General features: G+C 33.5%; 1 protein-coding gene across 1 annotated transcript; it reads left to right on the forward strand.

The window, feature by feature from the left end:
* The first annotated feature begins 16,359 nt into the window (after positions 1-16,359).
* Positions 16,360-19,621, forward strand: LOC129887333 (uncharacterized). Its single transcript, XM_055962397.1, has 2 exons — positions 16,360-17,056; positions 19,387-19,621. The coding sequence occupies exon 1, from the start codon at positions 16,455-16,457 to the stop codon at positions 16,977-16,979; it is 525 nt and encodes a 174-aa protein (XP_055818372.1). The 5' UTR covers positions 16,360-16,454; the 3' UTR covers positions 16,980-17,056; positions 19,387-19,621.
* Positions 19,622-21,315: the final 1,694 nt, after the last annotated feature.

A 21,315-nucleotide genomic window follows, 5' to 3' on the forward strand; every position in this document is an offset into this window, starting at 1 on the left:
AAGCTGCGAATCACATTATTTCTCTCATCCATATTTTGCCCATTTTTAACCCGTGTAAACCCAATTTTTTATGATTTACCAATTTTAACTCATATTTAAAATAGACGGATAAAAAAAAGTAATTTTTTTAGGAATCACATACTGTAAAGAGTTAATTATCATTTTTCTTTATCCTTTTTCAATTTACAGAAATTCCTTAAAAACATAACAATTCGGATACATTAACTCAGTAATTCGGATACATTAATTCAGTTCCTGATACAAAAATTATTACCAAATTAGGGTTTTTTAGCGTAGAGGGCTAATTACCATTTTTTCCTACCCTTTTTCACTTTACAGAAATTCTTTAAAAATATGGTAATTCGGATACATTATTAGGGTTTTTATGTATCGACAGATAACATTTAAAGTATGGTACATTGAACATAGAGATAATTTATGAATCAAAATTAATGTATTCAAATTACTCAATTAATGTATCTGGATGGAAAGAAGGAATTTTTAAATTTTTTAAAAATAAATGGAAATAATAAAATTGTGATAAATAAAGAAGTGTAATTAGGTAATTAAAATGAGCTTGAGAGGGATAGATTGAGTGAATTTGGGTGAAAATTGCCATCACTAGGCATGAGTTACCGCAGATTTGAGACGCGACGAAAACATCATACTTTAATATAACTATTTTCTAGCTTTGATGTAACGCAACCAAACATGATAACTTAGTAGGAGTGTCAAAATGAGCCCCAAATAAAAGTAACTTGTTTAATTCATTCAAATTTTTATGGGTTGGGCGTAAGGTAATTTGTATTGAATTTAATCTCAACTCATTCAAGCCATAACTCATTTTAAAAGAAGGAAAAATTACTTGATTGAGTGCTTTTTAAAAATTAATTACTGATTTTAGCGATATTTTTTATTTATTACCATTTATAGCAATATATAGCAATATTATGATAAATATACACTTATATTAAAAATGAATTATGCATACAATATAAATGTATTATAAGTGTTTTAAAATATATATTATGTTTGTGTAGTAAGAAACTAACATAATGTATTATAAGTTTATTAAAATATGTGATAAATGTATTATCCATCTATAAAATTTGTATTATATATGTTTTATAAATAGTTCTCTACAATATGTATTAAAACTGTATTATAAATGTATTATAAGTGTTTAGTGAAATTATTTTTTTATTGCTATAAATGGTAAATATTTTCTTAATATTGTATATTTATGTAAGTTTTTCTTAAAAGAATCTTCAATTGAGCTCAACTTAATCTCCAATTTCAATCCGTTTTAAGGCTCTTTATTTCCATTGGTATAATGTATGTTCTCATATTAAAATATTAATCTATCCATTTGTAATTTTTTTTTTATTTTTTGAGTTAAAATTCAAATTGTGGTTAGAAAAGATAAATAATAATATGTTAAAATTATTGAGATTAAACGGATCAAATTGGGCGGATCTTGACCCAATCCGAATTTTAACCCAAAATAAATTTAGACGGATCATGACCCAACCCAACTTTTATTTCAATCTATTTTAATATTCTAAATTTCAATTCAACCCGTACATTTGACATTCCTATAAATTAGTATAAAACAATATGTGGTGATAGTGAAAATATTAAGATATGTTTTAAGTAACGGTAGCTTGATCCAATAATGACGACGAAGACGTGTACCTAAAAGTAAGATAATACAATTAATGAATAACATAGTCAAACATAATGAAACTCGATAGTGTTGGTTTTTTTGCAGCTGATTGAGATAACAGCGTCACATATCATTGGTATCTTCGTAACTTTAATTTTGCTCAATTAAATACTTTTTTTCATTTCATATTAAATGAATTTATGAGACAATACACACATATTAAAAATAATATTCAAGAACATAATTTGAATCATATTTTTTATTATTGCTTTTTGTAAAATTATAAATATAACTTTGCAAGTAGTGTGATTTATCTCTTAGAAAATATAAAACTTCAATAAATGAAATGGCAAATATGAAAAAAGTTTCAAATATTTATCTTAAACTTTGAACAATTCAATTATTTTGAATAATGAAAAATCCCTCAAAAATTCACTTAATATGAAACAGAGGAAGTAACTCATATTATGTTTGGTAAACGGAGACGACCGTTGTACTTGTATCTACAACGTCTCTTTCTGGACACAGACATACACATAATTCCTCCGGCTTAATTTTTTTTTTGGGCACGGATTAAGAAAGTAAATTATTTTTTTTGAATTTTATGGTATTAAACTATAGATATGTAGAATGTAACAAAAAAAAATTGTGATTTTAAACATGTTAAAGTGAAAAATTAGAATTAAAGAGTTGAAAAAAAATACTTTTTAAAACGATTAAAAGGAAATAAAGATAGACAAATTAAAACTACGTGAAATATGAATTTACTTGCATCTTTTGCAGAATCTTGCATTTGTCCATTTAGGTAACTATCTCAGCCATTGGACTCTTGATGTTTCTTGTGTCTGTGAAAGAATGGGGGTTTGGGAATCTTTAGGTTAGGTTTATTTTGTGAATTGGGTCAGGCTTAAAGGTAGATCGGTTAAGATAATTTAAATTGGGAAATTAAAATAAAAATCCACGTGAACATCAATTATGATATAAAGGCAGAGACAAGGGGAATTAATGGCTCAGGGGCAGATATATGTGTCCAAAATTAGACGAAAAAGGATAAATATAATTTTTTCTGAAGAGTATATGGGCAAATCTGATTCAACCGAAGAAAAATTACTGAGTCTACATAGAAGTGAGATATAAATGGGAGATTATTATTGATGAGTTATTGTTACAAGTTGCTCTTCTCCATGACTAAACTATAAATTAAGAAAACCTAATACTCCAAAAAAGAAAATAACAAATACGGAAAAATGACAAATGTGTGTTTGTCCAATAATATTTTAGTGGCTGTGCCTTTTGAATTGCCATCCTTGACAGCTACCCCTTGTGTTAGTTAATATTGTTCATTTTCATTTATTTTTCCAATTCGTCTAAGTAAATCTTCTTGTAAATAAGCCATTTGAAGAAAAAGTAAAATTATATTGAGAAGATTGATGTAATATCGGATTGAGGAATTAAAATTTTAGAAGAAAGTTGCATGATTGGCACTTTAATTTGTTGTGCAAATATAATAGTGTGAATGTGAGGAAAAAGTGTTGGTAAATCAACTAAAAATATGTGGACTTTGTGATCCTACTTCACCTAAATCAAAGGAACTGCAAAATGGATCCAATGCAAAAATATGTTTAGTTTACTTTTGCTTTCTTTGCCGTATGAACCTCCTTTAATATGTATGTTGATTAACATAAAACGAAATCCTTCCATTCGTTTATGGTGGTCTCTTGATTACTATTGATTCAATTGAATCTGTTTTCCCAAAAAATGTTATTTTGGGGTGCAGTGAAATTTGTACAAAGACAAGTAGATCAAGTTCATTTTCTTTAGACTAAAACATCAAGGTGGTGATGGATTAATACAAAAATACATCCCATTAGAAGGGAAAAAAGCATAAGAGAGGGGAGGCTTGAAGCCTTCTTCTATAGAAATGCTGAGAGAAAATTATAAAAGACTAAGGGTGTGTTAGGTATGAAGGGAAAATACTTCTCATGTTTGGTTGACTTAAATATTTTAAAAATTGTTTTTCAAATCAATTTATTTTCCTCAAATTTAAGGAAAATGACTTTCCTTAGAAAAGTAAAAAAAAAATATTTTTCACAATCATTTTGAACTTCACACCTTAACTTTTCATCCTAACTTGAATCTCGAGTATCGATTCCCTATACTAATCCTAGATCCAACTCCTAATTCTCAATTCGAGACTCGACTCTCAACCTCAATTCGAGACCCAACTCTCGAGATTCGAATTGAATCAGAGTCGGATCTCGAGTTAGAATTACAGGTCAAGTTTCAGGTCTCAGGTCAAGTCTCGAGGTCAGGATCGGGATCGAGTATCGACTCAAGTGTCGGTGTCAGATCTTAGGTAAGGTGTCGGGGTTGAGTTTTGGGGTTGGAATTGAGTGTCGCGGTCAAATCTCAAGTAGAGTGTCAGGTGTCGGGGTCAAGGGCATGTCTCGATTCAAGTCTCGTGTCGAGGCCGGGTGTCAGAGTCGAATCTTGAGTCAGGTACCAGGATCAGGAGAGGGTCTCGAGTCGAGATCGAGGTCAGGTCTTGAGTCAAGTGTTGAGGTCGGGGTCGGGTCTTGAAATTAGGGTCAAGGTCGGGTCTTGAATTGAGTGTTGGGGTTGGGGTTGAGATCGGGGTCGAGCCTCAACTCAGTGTCGGGGTCGAGTCTTGAGTTTGGTATTAGGGTCAAAGGTGGATCTTGGGTCTCGAGTCAGGTGTTGGGGTTGAGGTCAGGTCTCGAGTCTCGAGTTGGGGTCGGGTTTCGTGATTAAGGTTGGGATCAGGTCTTGAGTTGAGTTTCAGGCTTGGGTCTTAGTTGTTTGCAATGGGCTCAGGGTGGGATCTTGAGATTGAGGTCGGGGTTGGATATCGAGTCGGGTGTTGGGGTAGGAGACCGATCAAGTTTTATTCGAGTCTCGGGTCAGGGTCAGTCCGTGGTTGGGTGTGAGAGTCTAGTCTTAGGTCAGATATTTGCGTCGGGGTTGGGTCTCAAAGTCGGTACTTGGGTCAAGTGTCTAGGTTGAGGTCGGGTCTTAGGATGGGGTCGTGTTTGATTCTCATATTTTGGGTTAGGGTTTGTGTCAGGGTCGGGGGTCGAGGGTTGGATCTCAGGTCGAGTATTGGGGTCAGAGTCTGTTTCATTTATTGGATCTTGTGTTGGATGTTGGGATCGAGAGTCGAGGTTTGGTTGAGGGTCGGGTCGAGTTTGGGTCTCGGGTCGAATATTGGTTCGAGTGTCGAGATTATTTTCTAGTTTAAATTTTGGGTCTCTAGCGGGGTAAGGTCCTGGATTAGGTCTTAGGATTGTGTCCTAATTTGAGTCATGGTCATGGTCGGGTTCTAGTTCAAATGTATGGTCTCGTGTCGAGAGTAGGGGTTAGGTTCTAGATCGGGTGTCGGGGTCAGATGTCGTATCGATTATCGGGGTTGATTTTTAGGATAAAAATTATTTTAATAAAAAGTATTTTGTATTTTCTGGACAAAAATAAAAGATATTTTTAGAAAAATGTATTTCATTCACCACTCACACATTAGAAATATTTTTTAAAAAATATTTTCCACTCACCAACCAAACATGATAAAATAAGTTAGAAATTAACTTATTTTCTAAGAAAACAATTTCTAGGAAAAAGTTTTCCATGGAAAACTTTTCCCCTCATACCAAACACACCAATATGTGGTTTGTTGAGACTTTTTGATGTCTTCAATACTCTTCAATTCTTTCTTCTATAGGCCACAAAAGTTGAATAATTGCCTTAATGTGAAACGATGGCACACTTGGCAGTGAAAAATGTTATTTCATAGCACGTGCTTATGTTCTAACACCTCTCTTGAAGTTGATTAGGTTAGGTGGGTGTGTGTCTCAAGATTGATTGTTAGGCTCCCGATGGTTATTATGAACGTATCTAGTTTTAAGGTGGTCTTCCCCAAGTGAGACCTCTTTGAGGTGCTTGACCATGTGAACTGTTTACATGGGCAGTCAGCGATGTCTCTCATATCATACCAGGACTGACCTTCACATGGTTTTTAGTGTGTGTCAAGGTCCAATTATCTCTTTTTAGTAGATCCATTTTTTCTCCTATAAAAATAGTATCCCACTTCTTGAATAGCTAATGCAAGGTAATCGGGAAATAGATCATTCCCGCTGACTATTGGTCTGGAGGTGATTGACATTTTGTTGCATAAGAAGAAGTGTTGGCGTCATTGTGCTTAGGATACCCCATCTCATGTTTACTTTTAGGATCGGGTCACCATAGACTTGAGGTCACATTGAATTCCTTAAGATATCCCGTACTTGTTGCCGTATTAAAAACTATACCGCTAAAGAAACTCATTTGAGACAAAAACGTCGGCAAAGGAATAAAGTGCAACAAGTGACTTTGGCTTCCTTGAGAATTTTGCTACTCTAGGGCAGCCTATTGTCATAAGCTTATCGTCCTTAGGTCTCGTAATCTGATGCATTTTTCAGTCTTGCCATATTCATTGGTATTCTCACACATTCCTATATTAGTAATTTCTTAAAATGATTAGTCAAAATTAGAGATATTCAGATGGGAACACGTGATCCCGCCAATCAACCATTTGAATTGAGGGGAACTTATCCCTTGTTCGTGAAGTGATTTTTGTTGTGGAGAATATCACCATGGACACTTAGTCGGCCTTTTATAGTCCCGATTATTTATTTGGTGACTTCCTGCCTGAAGTTTAGCTCATAGTTTAACCTGGATGTGTTTGGATCTATATATGTATGTTCTAGCATCTAGGAGAAGGTCTGCGTACACTTTATCCTCCCAGATCCCATGTTGTGGGATTTCACTGGATTGTTGTTGTTGTTATTGTAGCATCTAGGGGAAATCCCTCAAACCTTTTTAGAGGGCCCGTTATTAGAGTCTAGCCTTATATAAAGGAAACCCTTTACTTTAAGGTTCAGCCGCTTGGACCCTATTGGAAACTATATTCGATATAGAGATTAATCAAGGTTAATCACTCGATCTACTTGGAACACTAAGCTGTAAGGATCAACACAATTTATTTTATTGATCAACACAATTCATTTTATTGATCAGGACAAATGACCTTAGCAATATATGAAGTGGGGCAAATGGGCTTTGTAATACATGAAGTGGGAAAACGACCCTTGCAATACATAAAATGGGGAAAATGGTCCTTGTAACACGAGAAATGGGGAAAACAACCCTTGTAATACATGAAATAGGGAAAACGTCCCTAGTAATACATAAAATGGGGAAAATGGTCCTTGTAATACGAGAAATGGCGAAAACGGCCTTTGTAATACATGAAATAGGAAAAACGTCCCTAGTAATACATAAAATAGGGAAAATGGTCCTTATAATAGGAGAAATGGGGAAAACAGCCCTTGTAATACATGAAATAGGGAAAACGTCCCTAGTAATACATAAAGGGATGGAGAGTCAATACTAGTTAACCTTCGCTTCAACTGCATGCGCATTTTGCATTACGTGGTTAAACTATGTACTTAACGCAATTGTACTTTGTCCAAGTGACATTTGTCTACTCTGATCGGGGAGGCCCAAATGTTTTTAGCATTTGTAGTGTGGGAACTAGTTTGCAGGCACCTTCAGTTTCTACCTAAACATTAACTTAGTCCCTAGGTATGGGTCCCCAAAGTCATCCCCGCGGCTTGTCTCTCAAGAGACCTCTAGTATTTTTGACAATATCCGGATTAGTTCATGCTAGGTACTGTGAAGATGGGGCACTCTCTTCACATACAACCATAAGTACTTTCTTAGATTTCTTTGTCTTTTGGAGTAGTTGAGGATCACTTCTTCATTCAGTTAGATTTCGGGGTGATACATGGGTCGGACTTCCATTAAAGTTCTTGTTCTCTTCCTCACCCTTGGTATGACCCTCTTCTTTGAGGTTGTTTCGGTCCTTACATATCCATAGATTCATTGGTTACAAAAAAACTCATCGGTAGTAGGGGTGTTGCATTGTGGATTGGCCGAAGCCCACCATGTTAAGTCCCAAGTATGATGATATCTTTCTAGTGGAGAGACCTTGACGGTTTAGCAAGGGACTAGAATAACATATCAGAATAATACCACAATTATCTATCACCACAAACGATGCCAAACTAATTTAAAAAAAATCATCATTTTGGTTAACAATAATATTTGTACAAAACAAATGAGTTAAGGTTGATCATGGATTTTTTATGCTAAAACACAAAGGTGATAGTGGTTTAATACATGAAGAAAACCCATTAGAATGGAAAATAGATAACAGAAGGGGAGGCTTGAAGTCATGAAAATTCTAAGAGAAAACTATAAAAGAGTAATATGGTTTGTTGGGATTTTCTGATGTCTTCAATAATCTTCAATTCTTTCTTTTATAGGCTACAAACCGTCGCCTTAATGTGAAATTGGCATTGAAAAGGCTATCCCATAGCATGTGTCTATGTTATAACTCCCCGCTTGAAGTTGGATGGGGCAAGTGGGCGTGCAGTTCGAGTTTGATTGTTGGGATCCTGAGGGTTAATATGAACATATCTAGTTGTAAGGTAGTCTTTTTAGGGTGAGACCTCTTCGGGGAACCCGATCATGTCATAGGTTTACATGGACAATTGTCGAGGCCTCTCATGTTGTACCAGGAATTGTTATGTTGTCCATGTATTCAATATAGTAAAACAAAATACTTTTAAGATGAAAAGAAAAGATATTATCCGATTCCACAGAATTCACTTTGTGTCCTTAAGGAATTTAATCTCCTCATTGTACTCAAGGTTATGGATTATCTCCTTTCAGGATAAACAGATAAACTATTAAAGAAATAGCGGTATCTCAAACTTCAATAATTTCAACAAACTTAAAAATCAGCAACGAAATTACTTTGGAAAAGGGACAACTTTTCAGAAAGATCACAACCCTTTGAAAAAGGGACAACCTTTCAGAAAGGTCACAGCCTTTTAAAAAAGGTGGAACCCATCGGTGGCCCCCTAAAGTTGGCACCAACTTTCACTTAGACACCTCAACTAAGCTTTGTTCATTATAGACACCTCAAGTAAGGTTCTGATGTGTCATTTTGACACTTTGTACAGACTTGGCACATTGCGTGTGCTGCACCCATTTTGAGCGCGTGAAGACCACTTTTTTTTTAAAAAAAAATTAATTTTTTTTCTTGTTCTTCTTCTTCTCCATTTTCTAGATGTTTTCCTCCATAACTTTGGACCTTGATTTTGTAATCTAATTGTCATTGTCTAGATCTAGTTCTTATTTTTCTTCTATTGTTAATTAGTAATTGATTTTTTAAAAGTAAAGTAGAAAAAATTATATCTTTGTAAAATAAATTTTTCAAAATAGTTTCTTTTGATAGTGTTTCTTGAGAAGACAATATGAGTGGAGAAGGAGTTGGGGTTGGGGTGGGTGGAGGTGGAGAAGACGACAACGACTGGGTGGGGTGGGTGAAGACGACAACTAGATGGGGGTGGTTTTTTTTTCTTTCGAAAATCACTTTTTTTTAGAAGATGAATTTCTTTTTTTTTTAATTATTATTTGGGTAAAAAATGAGATATGTCATCAAGTTAATGACCATTTTTTTCTACTCAAAAGTCATTATTTTAAAATTATTTTTAATATATATGCCACGTGTCATCATTTAATTGGTCACTTTGACACATCATCGGTAAGTGTATTATACACACTTTAGATATTTGGGTGATTGTAAAAAAAATATCAAAATGACACATCGAAACCTTACTTGAGGTGTTTAAAATGAACAAAGTTTAGTTGAGGTGTCTAAGTGAAAGTTGATGCCAATTTTAGGGGGCCACCGATGGGTTCCGCCTTTAAAAAATGCATAATCTTTTGTAAAGATCGCAACCCTTTAAAAAAGTCACAAATCCTTCATTTTTCATTTACACCTTTAAAACCTAACATGTCCTTCATGTATGGTTTTTAGTACGCATTAGGGTCGGATTTGCTCTTTTTACTGGATCTGATTTTTCCCCTTAATTATTTCCTATTGATTTTGATTTAAGCAGTCAACTTCATCATAAAACTGAGACATAATTGATCATACTTTATGTTGTGCGTAATGTGTAGTTGGAATTTATGTCATTTCATTTTGCTCGAGTCACGTCTGTTGTTTTTTCTTTTGAGCCCAAAAAGGTTTTAGAAAATGAAAAAGAAAGTGAAATGAGAAGGGAAATTAAAGCATAAAAGAGGAGACAAGTCAAGAGAAGGCTAATAAAAGACCTCCCGATTTAGAGCATTAGAAAATTGACAAGTGAAAATAATTGAAGACAGATAGTTGGTGTTTGTAGTCCACAGCCTGGAAAGTTTAATTAATAGTGTTTCCACTCATCTCTTATTTTCCTTTTAAACTTCTTTTCCCTTCTATTTTCTGGTTAGACAGTTTTTTTTTCTTCCTTTTTGCCCTTTAACCTTGAAAAAACAATCTGTTTAAGCACTATGATTTTCTTTTCGTCCTTTCGAATTATCTAAAACAATAAAATAAAGCGTTGATATCTAATTGAAAACGATAAATGCGAGGATATTTTTTGTGAATTAATTTTACAATTGCAATTTATATATCTGATCGAAATTCATTTTACATTGAGATGTAGTTATCGTTGTTGTTTGTAGAAATTGCACAAGTCAATTTATCACTAACGATTACTTTGGCCTACAACATTTTTGCAACACTTAATAAAAAAAACAAAAGAAAATTTCACAAGAAAAAATATCATAAGAAAAGGCTTGAGGCAGTAATGTCCTGAAAAGACGAAATCCCGTATTGGTGCTAAGGTTACACAAAAAAGGACCATATATTTTATTTGTTATTGTGTCATATTCAGTTTTGCAGCCTCTTAAACAAAGAATATAATGCTTGATTTTGCCTTTATTATATATAAATAATGCAAAATGGATTGATATAGACATACAGTTCAGTGTCTAATTATTACTTGTATAGCTGTTCAAAAGGAAAGATTGGCTTTTCTTAGTTGTAAAGTTGGTTATCGTGTAATAAGCCAATTAATCACCACATGAATAATTATTCAACAAATAATCTACTCTTTTCATATATTTGTCCAAAGATTGGGTATAATCCTACTTTGATGTGATTCCATTAACCCGACAATTGCATTAATTTTGAAGCTTTCTGTTGTATTTTATTTTTCATTTAAAGATTCCAAAAAAAAAAAGTAATAAGAAGTTCAGCAGGTTGGAACTAAATCAAATTGACACATGCAATCACGAAGGTTCCTTGTAGAATCTTGTGTCCAAATTGTACTCATTATGGTTGTAACTAGTGCTAACAAATAGATGGATTGAGTTAAATTTGGGCGAATTAAAAATGATTCAACAGTAAATGAGTAATAATTTAATCCGTTCATATTTTATATGGATAAAATGGATTGGGTAAAATACTAGTTTAGCCATACTTCATGAGTAAATAGTACTCTACTTTAAATTTTAATATGGGCAAAATATTTTAATTTTTTTTAAATGAAAAATGTTGAAAATATTTTATTTAATTTTATTGTATCATAAAATTATTTCCGACACCTGATGTGGGACCCACCGTCTAAATCAATAGCCGATCCCGACCCCAAATCCGACTTTCAAATCAAGATCCAACCCCTGACTTTCAGCTTGGGACCCAACATCGTCCCCTACCCTCGACCCCGACCCTCAATTTGGTATCCGACATTTGAATCGAGATTCGATCTCGACACTTGAATTAGGACCCGACCCCACCACCAAATCTGGGACATAATTTTCAAATCAGAATTAGAATCTAACACCTGACATCGATAATCAATCCGAGATGCAAATTTGATACCTGATTTGGACCCAAACTCGACTCTTGATCTGAAATCGAACTATCAACCCGAGACTTGATATTCGAACTAGACCCCAACTGACCCAGACACCAATACTCAACCTCAATTACTGATTCGAGACTCAATTCCGACACCCAACTAGGGACCTGATCCTAATTCAAGATTTGAATTAGGACCCGACACCCAAACTGAGAACTGATTCTCGAATCAAGATTCGACCTTAACACTTGACTAGAGACCCAAGCCTGAACTGAGTTTCGACCCGAGACCTGATTCCGACACTTTATATGGAATCCTACCCCAATTCTTAACTCCCAACTGAGACCTAACTTTCAAATTGGGACTCGATTTCGATATTCGAATTGGGACCCAACTTTCAAATTGGGATTCGACTCTAACATTTGACCTCGACGATGGATTCATGACCCGACCTCGATACCTAATTTGGAATCTGACCCTGACTCTTGATTCAGGATTTGACTTTTGAATCGGGATCCAACTTTGACATCCGGTCAAGAACTCGATTCCAATATCCAATCCTAGAACCAACTTTCAAATCAAAATCCTAGACCCAATTTTTGAACTGGGACCCGATGCTGACACCCGATCAGGACCCGACTTCTTAATCGATATTCCACCTCGATACCCGATCTCGACGACTAATTCAAAAGCCAATTATCCGGCATTTGATCTGGGACCTAACATTAAATCTTGACCTGACACCTTACTCTTACATCCGATTCTGAACCCCACCCTGATACCTGACTCGAAACCTGATTCGAGATTCAATTTTGAATCTTGCCTCAGGAATCGACATTCAATTTGGGATCCAATCCCGATCTGACTTGAAATTCGAGAGTTGGATGTCAAATCAAGGTCGAGAGTCGGGTGTCGAATCAAGAATCATGGGTCGTATTTTGAATTTTAAATTAATCGAAAATCGGTAATCGAGACTTGAGTTAGGGTGAAAAGTTGAGTTGTAAGGTTGTAAAAGAGTTCTAGAAAATATTTTTCTTATTTTTTGGAGATAAGTCATTTTTTTAAAATTTGAGAAAAATAAATTGATTTGAAAACATTTTGATCGGCCCGAACATCACATTTTTTGGTTAAAAAATGTAATAGTTCATGCACTTTCCCACTATCAATCATTAATCTGCCATGAAACACCTCTTGAGGTATCTTCAGCACAGCAAGACATGGTCTTTCATCATCTTTATTTTTCGTCTCTTCACCTATAGGCCTTCACGGATATGGAATAGGTTAATGATCGAAAGTCTACATGTGCTTTTGCAATTTTTTTTAGGTGACCGTAGATATCAAAATTTTATGGGACTTTACAAGATATGTTCAATTTCAGTTGAGTTTCTACAAGATAATTTCAATTTTAGTTGAGACTCTACAAGATGTGTTTAATTCTAATTAGGATTTTGGAGGCTACTCCACTTTAAATCATAGTTCATGCCTAGATAAAGTTTAATATATTTATTAAACATGCCTCTCGATATCTTATAAATTCTGAAATATTCATAAAGAGATCAAGAAACATGGCAGACTTTTCTTATAATCAAATAATCAAGAAGATCCATTCAAATAAATTCCAAGGAGATCCAAATCATCGTATGTTCGAGAAATATGTTACTAACAATCTCTGAATTACGGAAAAATCTTAAGAGAGAAGAATCTAGGAATAAACAGATTTGTTCTTATAATAACTATCAACAAAATTATGTTTCTTCATATTTTGTATATAATTATAATTTATTTTTCTATCACACTAAAATTTATTGCAAACAGTGATAATTTAATTTCTTGGGCCTCAAAAAGCAACGCACTATGTCTCGTTCCTCGACGTAATCAGAATAACTTGGATACAATCTCTTCAATTTGAACTTGTCGTTTTAATATTGGTACGACGAGTCTATTTTTTCATGCTTGGACGAAACATGTGTAAAGAGATTATCATTCTATTCGAGGTAAGGTTTCTAGAAAGGATCTTCATGTCCATTAGCTTCGTTTCCACCAAAGATCAACTGACGGATGTCCTTAATAAACCTTAGGTTCAGCTAGTTTTCAGTTCCTTGGTGACAAACTCTAGGTGTTTGCAAGGAATTGTATTAGTGTATCCTAGTACTAGTCGGTTACAATCTTACCTATTAGTATATGGTTAGGACTCGTATGTGTAATCCCAATTTTTCTAGATGTACGGCAATCAACGTGTGTGTATATATCATATATACAGATAGAGATCTTCTCAACAAATACATAGGTTACATAAAAAAGAGATCATCAATAATGTTATCTGGGACTGGGTCACCCAATTTTAGTTACTGGTGGTCTACATCATTCCCTCATTTGAGCTAAGCCCAGTTTTGATTGATATTCTGCTTTGGCTCTTTTGTGAACTGATTCCTCAATTGCCACTCTATACACTCCATTTTCGTAAAGTTCACTCTTTATTGCTTCTTTTGCCGAGCCTCTCATGATTCACTTTCTAACTTTTGCACTCACATTTTCAAAGGTCCTTTTGGACAATCCACTCTCCTCACCTTTTCTTTTCGAAAAGTCTCAAGTATGCCATTGAACTTTGAGAAATGACTCATTTATGTCATCCGTTAAAAAATTGGCTTATCTATGCATTATCGTTTGAGAAAAGACTCATCTATGCCATTATTTTCTAACTCTGATTTTGTAAAATCACTTAAACAACTTTTAATATTTTTCTATTGCAGTTTTGAATCAAATACACTCTTTTTACTTCTTCTTTTTCAAGAACACCAAGAACACATGAAAAACACGAATAATTTCAAATTTTCAACTTCTTCAATTTTTCAGGAAATCACCTTAAATTTCAATAGTAGCATCCCTCCGAACTAGATATTAAAACTTAATATCTTTTGCGCTCGAATTCAATCTAACCCAACAAGACGCACTTAAAATTTCTTCAAAATTTCAAAACTTTAACCTCCTTTAATGGTAGAATTTTCTCCATAATTCCAAATCACTTGAAATTTTGAATATAGACATAGTGAACTTTAACATAGTATTTTTTGAGTCTATATATGTTCAAAATTTCACGTAATTTTGGAGTTATGGCAAAAATTCACCATTAAAGGAGATTAAAGTTTTAAAACTTTGAAATTTTTTTAAGTGTGTCTCATTGAGTTAGATTGAATTTGAGCTCAAAAGATATTGAAATGCTAATATTGAAATTTAAGGTGATTTCGTCAAAAATTGAAGAAGTTGAAAAATTGGAGTTCTTGGTGTTCTTCATGTGTTCTTGAAGAAGAAGAAGCAAAAAAAGTATATTTGATTCAAAGGTCCAATAAAAAAGTGTTAAAAGTTGTTTGGTGATTTTGCAAATTTGGAGTGAAAAAAAAACATAGATGAGCCAAACTTTTAACGGATGACATAAATAAGTCTTTTCTCAAAGTTTAATGATATATTTGAGCCTTTTTCACTTTTTTTATTCACTACTCTCCTCACTTTGAGAAAAAGAAAGAAGCCAATCTTTAAATTGGAAGATCAAAAAAAGCGAGAACGGAAACTCCTAGATTTCAAATTTTACCAATACAATTATTTTACTAACTTAAAAGATGTCGATATTCATCTCTGCAAGTTATTTTCGAATCCAGATTCAAAATCATCCATTAAAATTTACAAACCAACTTGTAATAACTTATAAAATGTATCTACACATACAGAAATCCTAAGATTTTATGGATGCAATTTTCATCCACATATGATCAATTAAGTTGTAAAAAAATAACGACATTCAAGGATATGGAATATGAGCCCGTTTGGATGAGCTTAAAAATGTAACTTTTATGTATGAAGTGCTTTTAGAATTTTTAAGTGGTGAAAGTTAATTTTATAAATAAGCAGTTAAGTGTTTGGATAAAAGTGTTTATGCTCAAAATATGTTGTTGGAGTATTTGGCAAATAAGTGCTCTTATTTTCTGTCAAAATGACTGAAATACCCTTAAAAACTTCCTGATATATCCATAAATGGAAGATCCCTGTCTTTGACAACATTAATATAAAAAAAATGCATTTGCTACACCAAATCATAGGTACTAGCAATCTTATCTCTACCTCAATTCCCCATTCTTGCAGCCAAAGGTGGCCTTGTTTCCACTAACCCAAATTCAGGCCTTGGACCACCACCCATTTGCATCTACATTACATTGCTAGCCATAGATCCACAAGTCTTTGCAAAATCAACTCTTTTCTCTATAACCATCGGAAGAGGTGGTGGGCCATACGCCGGCGCCGATGCCCATGCCAGAATAGAATGAAAAGTTCTTACCTCTGGTTCTTTCTTCTTCGTCGTCTTCTTGATTTCAGTCTCCTTCATGTATTGTTCTTCAAATTTGTTGGTGTTAATTTCTTGAAAAGGGGTCTCACATTCTGCTGCTCCATTGTTGCTGAAGAAATGAGAAACATATGTGAATTTTAGGGCTTTAGCTGAGAGGGTACTTTGAGAATTAAAATAAAATATAAGGGATATAAAAGTAATTTTTAGGATCAACGAAAATGGCTTTAAGCCCTCCAAAAAAAAGCTAGGATTTTCAACTTTTTATTTTTAGATGACTTTAAAAACTTTATGACTTAAATTTAGTATTTTAAGTTGATAGCCAAACACCACAATAAATTAAAAAGCAAACCAACTTATAAGCCCATCCAAACGGCCGTATGACTCCTTATTCGTATTTCTTAAATTATTGGGCGAAGGAGATAATGAAAGTTATATGGACAAGAATAACCTTGGTTGCGCGTTTGTGTAAAGAGTAAGAAAGTAAAACGTGTCGGTGGTGATCTTTTTGAAGATGAAGGCTCCTCCTCCTATATTTATAATTTAACACCTTTCTTAATGCCTTTAAATTATTAGAGCATTTTCTTTAGCTTCATTTACAAGTGACCTCTCCTCCTTTGCCGTTTCCACTAACCAAATTTGGGGGAAAATGGGAGTAAACTCAACTCATTTGATCATCATCATAGTGATGATGATAATGGGTATGGAAAATGAGGGTAATTTGGTAAATGCAAATGGGACGACTTGGTCAGGTTCAAAGTACCAGATTGAATGTACAATGTGTGCGGCATGTGACAACCCTTGCGCCACCTCATCTCCTCCGCCACCATCTCCTCCACCGCCATCTCCGTCTAATAATTGTCCTCCCCCACCCTCTCCCCCCAGCTCTGGGGGAAACAACTACTACTCTCCACCGCCACCCTCTCCCCCTAGCTCTGGGGGAAACAATTACTACTATTCACCACCTCCACCTGGTGGATCAATTGGTAATTACTACCCTCCACCTTATAACCAAAATTACCCTTCTGGGCCTACACCTCCACCTCCAAATCCAATTGTTCCCTATTTCCCATTCTACTTCTACAATCCTCCACCGCCTTCACAATCTGCTGCTTTTTCATCCAAATCTTGTATTTTCGTCAGTATGTTGATTGCGTTGTTGATTTTCCATTGAAAAAGGGGGAAAATGTGAAATTAAATAAAGTGTCGGAATGAAACAGATCTACAGATTATGTGAAGAAAAATGGAAAGGTGAAGTGAACTTGTCTTGTTTCTCTCATCCTCTCCTGTGGGGTAATCTGTAAAATTCTGGATCATTCTTCTTATGCTCAGTAATTGTTCTTATTTAGCTTTAACTTAATTCATATTCGTATAGAATGTAACAAGACTTTAGTCAATTTTGCCAACTTTCTCATTCATATTCTAATTGCTTCTATATTTTCACTATAATTCAATTACTTTTTCCTCATCATCATGTGCATCACATGTATACAGCTCATATACTATTTATTATCTTTTTTGTTTGTTTGTACAAGAACTAGATGTTCAATCGAGGGGTATATTAATAATGAAGAAACAAAAAAAAGATACAAGGCTTTGCTGAAATGATTTAGGACAAATTGGCAATCGTTCGACATATTTTTTCATACTTCCTTTTAATTTAACTTGAAATTTAAGAAAATAATATTTATTTTAATATTGTGATTTTAAATTTAGGATATGTGCAATATATTTCATTTTCAAAAAGACTAAAATAAAATAAAATTCCAATTTATGTAACAATCTATTCTTTTTAATATAGCTTAGGAGAATATTATATTTTCTTATCTGACCTATTTAATGTCGCCATCTTCATTATAAAATGACTTTAATACGGCTAATTTAATAAACATAATAAAGTTTTTGATTTTCATGTACTACCTAGGAAGAAAATAAAGGTTCCGGCCCGTTGCCATTAAGGTAACAACCACCAAATTAGCAATGGTTTTGTTTACAGTTGAAATAAGTAAAGGAAGAAATTTTGTAAAATATTAAGTAGGTATTTTGACAAAGATGGATTAAAAAGCATGCTCTTAAAAATTGAATAAAATTTATTCATAATAATTTAGTCCAAAAATACTCTTATGGTTACTTATTGAGTGAAAAATATTATATTAATATTTTTTTAAAAAATATATTATGTTCCTAATAAAAATGCCACTATGGAACAATTCAATTAGTTTTTCTTTTCCTATAAAACCACTTTAACTAACGATTACGAAGGAAATAGTCCTTTTTTTTCATATTAATTTCATTTTTATAATTAAAATAAAATAAATTTATGTACATTTTAAATTGATAATATATGTTATATATATAAGATCATAGTAATACCATCAGTAATTTTTATTAAAAAGACGATAAAAAAATTTATGATAAAAAAAAATATATTTTTATTTCTTAATCTTTTTCGAATCGAAGTAGGATAAATATTTTTTAATTTAAAAATTTCACCATTAGGGGAGAATGTGTTTAAAGAGAGAAAAAAATACATTTATTTGAAAAAAAAAATGCATTTTTAACCCATTAAATAACAATAGAAATATTTTAAATCAAATTATTGACGGCAAAAATATTTTAGATCAAACTATTAATTAAAAATATTTTTATTTAATTTCACATAATTTAAAGATATTTTTTTTACTCCTTTTCGATTATAAAGTATCCAAAATTTTATGTTGAAAAAAATATTTCTAACATCAAGGTTCTGTTTGAATATAATTTTTCAAAAGTTATTTCCTCCCTTCACATTTACGTGGTCATATATGATTGACACAATCCTTAAACAATAATAAATAAAATAGTAATATATTATACATATTTAATTATGATAAGTCATTTACTTTTCATTTTTTTTTAAAATAATCAGAATTCTTAATAATAAAGATAAATAGATATAAATTGATAAATTATCTGATAATTTACATATTAAATAAATACAAATGAATGTTTATTAATTTTGTCATCAAAATAAATGAATTTTTCAAAGTTCAAAAGAATTGTTGGAACTTACTCCCTCTGTCCAATAATAATTGTCCACTATTGATTTTGGCATAAAGATTAAGAAACAGTAAATGATTAGGAGTAATTTTTACCAAATCATCCTTATTAAATACAAGTAATCTAAATATTGATAAATGAATAATATTTAATAGCAAGGGTAAAATAGACACATCATAATAAATTATTCATTGATTTTATAAACCGAACAAGTATCGTTGGACATCCAAAATAGTATAATGAACAACTAAAGATGGACGGAGAGAGTATTTTCATATTCACCCTTCTTTTAAATAAGTTTCTTAACTACTTTATATTTTTTAGAAAAATAATTTAAAAATAATCGAAAAGATAATAATGAAAAATAAAATTTAATTTATGTTCTTAAATACATTTTTTTTATAGAAAATATCACACCTCAATAATTCACTTAATATAAAGTATATTAAAGTAGACAGAGTAATAAACAAGTGTAAAATGTTGAATGAATTTTGGGAACGGGCGATTTGAGAGTACGTTAAGCTCTCCTTGCTAATGTGCAGCTCAGACTGGCTTCCATGGCCAAACGAGGACGAGGGCGACCAAGAAAGGATATCATCAGTGACAGTGAGAATAGTAGGAAGCAGAGATCGACTACTCCGACGGTGGTTACACACGTAGCTGCTCCAACACCACCTAATCCTAGCCCAGTAATAATTCCGATTAAAAAAGGTGTGACCACTCCAATCGTTAGTAAGACACTGATGAGAGAGGAAGCATCCAGATCTAGATTAAAAATGGGGATTGACACTTGGAAAACGCAGATTAATAGCCCTTTGAAGACACTGATGTCATGGGTGGAATCACAAGAGATTGAACCTGAGTGAGAGGATATGGAAAAGACTTGGGCGGGACTGTTTTTGAAGAATAGGGATGCTATCAATGGTACGCCCTTATCTTTTGTGCCTCCTAAAGTACTAGATGGGAAACTAGTAGTGCAACTCGAGCAATTTGATGTAGCTAAGGAGACTGTAGAATGGAGTAATGTTCTCGTTATGTATGTGATGGGCAAAACCCCAAATTACATGTACATGAAAAGCTATATAGCAAGGACTTAGAATTCGGTTGTAATGCAGACCTATTCTATCATGAAAAAGGGTTATATATTGGTAAATTTCCAAGTATTCAAGCTAGGAATGAAATCCTATACTCTAGTTACACGATCAATAATATGCCTTTGATCCTGAAGGAATGGACCCCGAATTTTGACTTTCAAGGTGAATTCCCATGTACTATGCCTCTGTGGGTGAAGTTTCCCAACCTTCTACTGAATTGTTGGAATGCACTCACCTTGAGCAAGATTGCGAGTAGGCTGGGAAGGTCTATATTTGCAGATGAATGTACTAAGAAATAGATAAGGGTGTCATATGCTCTATTGGTGGACATGGATGTAATGAATGAAGTACTACAGAGATTGAAATCTTTAACCCATCTAGGGAGATTTTTACTCAGGTTGTTAACTATGATTGGAAGCCCCTGTATTGCAAGACATGTCTCTCGTTTGGACATGAATGCAAAGAGCCGCCAGTGAAATAAAAACAAGGTCAAGGGGGAGCGAAAAACCAGAAGCAAGGACAAATAGAAAAGAGAGGTTATAAGGGTAACAAAAAAGCCAATATGCAATGGATTGGAATGTGAGGGGTATGAATAAGCCCTTCAAACAAAGGGAAATGATACCTATTTGAGGAAACAAAAAATAACTTTGGCAGGGCTTCTGGAAATTAAAGTGAAAGAGCCTAAGTTTGTTGCTAGTGTATCACTAATAGCTAAGAGATGGAAGTATGCTAATAACTACTCTACAGATCCTTTTGGAACAATATGGTTGTTCTGAAAAGAAGAAGACATATAGATATGAAGTCCACAAGAAGATTTCTCACGTGGACAAATAGGCATGTGTGGAGCAAGATTGATAGGGCAATGTGTAATGACAAATGGGTTTTCCAACATGGTCATATTTCTGCTCAATTTCTGGAAAACCATTTTTCAGATCACTCACCCATCCAAATGGAGTGCTCACCATGTACTGATCTAAGAAGGAAACTATTTAGGTTCGTTAATATCCTTATTGAGTATGGCCAATTCCTATAGGTTGTGGAAGACTGTTGGAAGCAGGATGTACAAGGGTCAAGGATGTATAAGGTGTGTCTGAAAACTGAAATTGTGTAAGGCTCCTTTGAAGAATCTGAAGGAATCCACTATTGGGGGCTTGGATAGAAAAATTACAACTGTAAAAGAACAATTGCTAAATGTTTAGGCTCAACTTAACGAGTCACTATGTACCAACTTACTGATAGAAGAGATACAGGTTAGTAGAGAACTTAACAAATGGCTAGCAATACAAGAGAAAGTACACATCCAAAAATCCAAAGCTTAGTGGATTAAAGAGGGAGATGAAAACAATAGCTATTTTTTTAACTGTATGAAAGCTAGGT

The sequence above is a fragment of the Solanum dulcamara genome, chromosome 4 (genome assembly GCF_947179165.1).
Source record: "Solanum dulcamara chromosome 4, daSolDulc1.2, whole genome shotgun sequence".
NCBI lineage: Eukaryota > Viridiplantae > Streptophyta > Magnoliopsida > Solanales > Solanaceae > Solanum > Solanum dulcamara.

Coding starts and splice junctions, on each gene's coding strand:
- LOC129887333 (XM_055962397.1), top strand. CDS start 16,455: ATGGGAGTAAACTCAACTCATTTGATCATCATCATAGTGATGATGATA.